This window comes from Sitodiplosis mosellana, unplaced genomic scaffold (genome assembly GCF_009176505.1).
Source record: "Sitodiplosis mosellana isolate CC-2019 unplaced genomic scaffold, AAFC_SMos_1.0 Smas_scaffold_6608, whole genome shotgun sequence".
NCBI classification, from domain to species: Eukaryota; Metazoa; Arthropoda; class Insecta; order Diptera; family Cecidomyiidae; genus Sitodiplosis; species Sitodiplosis mosellana.
In genome coordinates, this window is record NW_022601801.1 from 2,019 (window position 1) to 4,779 (window position 2,761).

Here is a 2,761-nt window from a genome sequence, read left to right on the forward strand (position 1 = left end):
GTGCTAATGCCAATGCAATGAACCATTTTGCAAAAGCCCCCAATATACGCTAAATACAAATGCTTTGAAGAAATTCAAACGGAAGTGGCCAGAGCATTGAATCTGCTGGCTGTGTAGCCGCTGCTTTAAGTCTATTACTCCGGAACAAATCCGCAAATTGAAATTTCAGTTCAGCTAGAATAAATGAAGAAAACGTGTTCAATCAAAATGAAGAAAACTTGAACAAATGAACTTGAAAGCTCAGAACTAAATCATTTTTATTGGAACCGAATCGAGTAAACTCAACAAAAAATTTGCATTGAACATTTTAAAACGAAGAACTATTTTGGTTTTAACATCAACGGTTGAATTGTATCGATGATATCTACAATGGGATTGAATTTGATTGATGGTAATGTTGAGAATATTTTCCCGTATGATTTCCTTCGGCAGCGTCTTCAAGATTTATCCACGGTGTTGCAGTAGTATTTCTGTTGGTATTATCAATTGTACTGTTCCTATTATAGTTGGTTATATATTATATCAACAGAAAACTAAATGGAAAATGTGATTCATTTCCTTTACTCAATTCAACTCACCCTTTTGCAGTTGTGTTAAGCGACGAATTTATATTAAGTTCAAATTGATTCCATCCATATTCCATCAGACTTGGTTCTTAAATTTCTTAACAGCCTCGGTCAACTTTTTTACGTGGCACTTTTCTGCCATGGCCAATAATTGATCAGCATTTTCGGCATTTATATCAGGAATGCGTTGGTTTAGCTTTTCATGACGCAAGATTTGTTTTGAAAGATCCGAAGACAAATTTTCCCATGATTCGTTCCCGTCTAGTTCGAAATAATGACTAAAAAATGATACGAATGAATAGTTTTGCAATATTCAAATAGAACATATGTATAAATCATTTCAAATTTACTTCAATATGTAATCAATTGATGCGGACTTCAATAGCTTTGCGTTCGTGATGTGTTCAGTCAAAATCAGGCAATCGATGACGTTACCAGTTTCTATACGATCCACCATAAATTTCTGTGCTTTTTTGAAAAGACCATCGACGTGGTACTAGAATAAGAAATTGATAAAATTACTACGTTATTCCGTTTTTTACGATTATTTTGATTCAAATTTCCATACCTCATCTGATATTTTGAGCAAATCCTCGACATTTTCGGTCGAAATATTCACTTTCAATGAGTACATGTATTTAACCATTTCATAAACAATTGCATATTCATATTCCGAAATATTGATTTGATCACACTCGTCTTCTCGAAATTTTTTCTGGCTACCAAATTTTTGCTTGAAATATGGGAAATCGGTTAAATACACTTTGTGAGTACGTATTGTTTTGTCTCCAACGATGATTTTGCTGTCAGATTCATCTCCAGTTTCTAGCCTTTTCATCCGATTTTCCCAACAATCTCTTCTAAATCGTTTTTCTTCGGGGGACAGAGAATCTTCTGATGAGGGATAGTTGTATACAATTCGTCGTCGTGACATTATATTTAAGAAACACCAATTGATCGAAAAGAGTTTTTTTTTTTAAATAAACTATTTGCATCTAAATTTTTTTTTACCATAAAATGACATTTATGGTTGTGTCGCATCAGTGTGAAGTTATCCACTCTGTTTGCTAACAGAATATTTCAAAATCTATATTTCGGTTAAACCTTTGAAAATTTTGATACAAATTGGAGTGAATTTCATTCATTCGATCGAAAATCTAAACAGCAATTTATATACAATCATCACATCATATTCACATGATCCTCTCGTTTTGAATAAATTCTTCATTCGAATAAATTCTTCATTCGAAACCTCTCTAAATCATGTTCCATTGAATCATTTTGATATCATTTGAATGGAGTATCGAACGCCATCTCTTGAGAGGTATGCGAACGAATTAATTATTGTATTTCAATTGTTTTTTTTGTTTTGATACTAAAAGACTTACGTATGGCCACCGAGATCTTGATTTTCTCTTCATTGTCAGTTATCCGAGAAATTAAATTCATTGGAATTTCAAGAAGTTATAATAAAAATTTCATCAAACCCATGTTTTACAAATGAAAACTATTCAAATTTAATGGACAAACACTTTTTCATTGCCTACTATTTTTATAATAGATAAAATTAAAAGGTCATGGAATGTTGATAACAAATGTAATGTCAAGTTCAAAACAAATATGAAACGACCGGGAGTTCGTTTTTTGGAAGAGGAAAGTTAACACGACAAATTCACTAATTAAAATGTCAATAACAATTTCTTGTTTCTGTGGTTGTCTAAATTTTAATTTAAGAAATTCAATTTAATCGAATTCGATATGCATTTTCATTATTTCGATATGCTTTAATCGATATGCATCTTTAGAAATTTCAATTTGAAAAATTGAATTTAATCGAATTGCACAATCGATATACATTTATAGAAATTAGACATGGAAAATGTATAATGTATAAATAGCATTGTAAACACGAGCACTTCCTCTTTTTCTGTTCAAATAAAGCACATAGTGCACGTTAATTGAAAAATTGCAAATTTTTATTTCAACGAGACATAACGTCTCTTAACTCGCGCGTTCCAATTATATATTCAAGTTGCATATCCGTTGGCATAGATTTATTTATTCGCATTTCAATTTCCGAGATTTCATGAACTGGATTTTGCCATTTCAGTGTTCTCGTTGGGTTTTTGTCACGATATTCTTGTTATATGCTTTATTTTTCATTCTCTTTTTCTATATGGGGCAATTTTCACTAG

General features: G+C 31.5%; 1 protein-coding gene across 2 annotated transcripts; it reads right to left on the reverse strand.

Annotated features, from left to right (window-relative positions):
• Positions 1 to 227: 227 nt before the first annotated feature.
• LOC129579828 (kelch-like protein 41) lies at positions 228 to 2,761 on the reverse strand. 2 transcript variants are annotated; one of them, XM_055470004.1, is made up of 4 exons: positions 1,135 to 2,761; positions 917 to 1,062; positions 579 to 844; positions 228 to 497 (listed from the first exon to the last, which is right to left on the reverse strand). In XM_055470004.1, the coding sequence occupies exons 1-3, from the start codon at positions 1,498 to 1,500 to the stop codon at positions 643 to 645; spliced, it is 714 nt and encodes a 237-aa protein (XP_055325979.1). In that variant the 5' UTR covers positions 1,501 to 2,761; the 3' UTR covers positions 228 to 497; positions 579 to 642. The 2 variants fall into 2 exon arrangements, with proteins under 2 accessions (XP_055325979.1, XP_055325981.1); XM_055470006.1 differs by having other exon boundaries at positions 228 to 470; positions 1,135 to 1,563.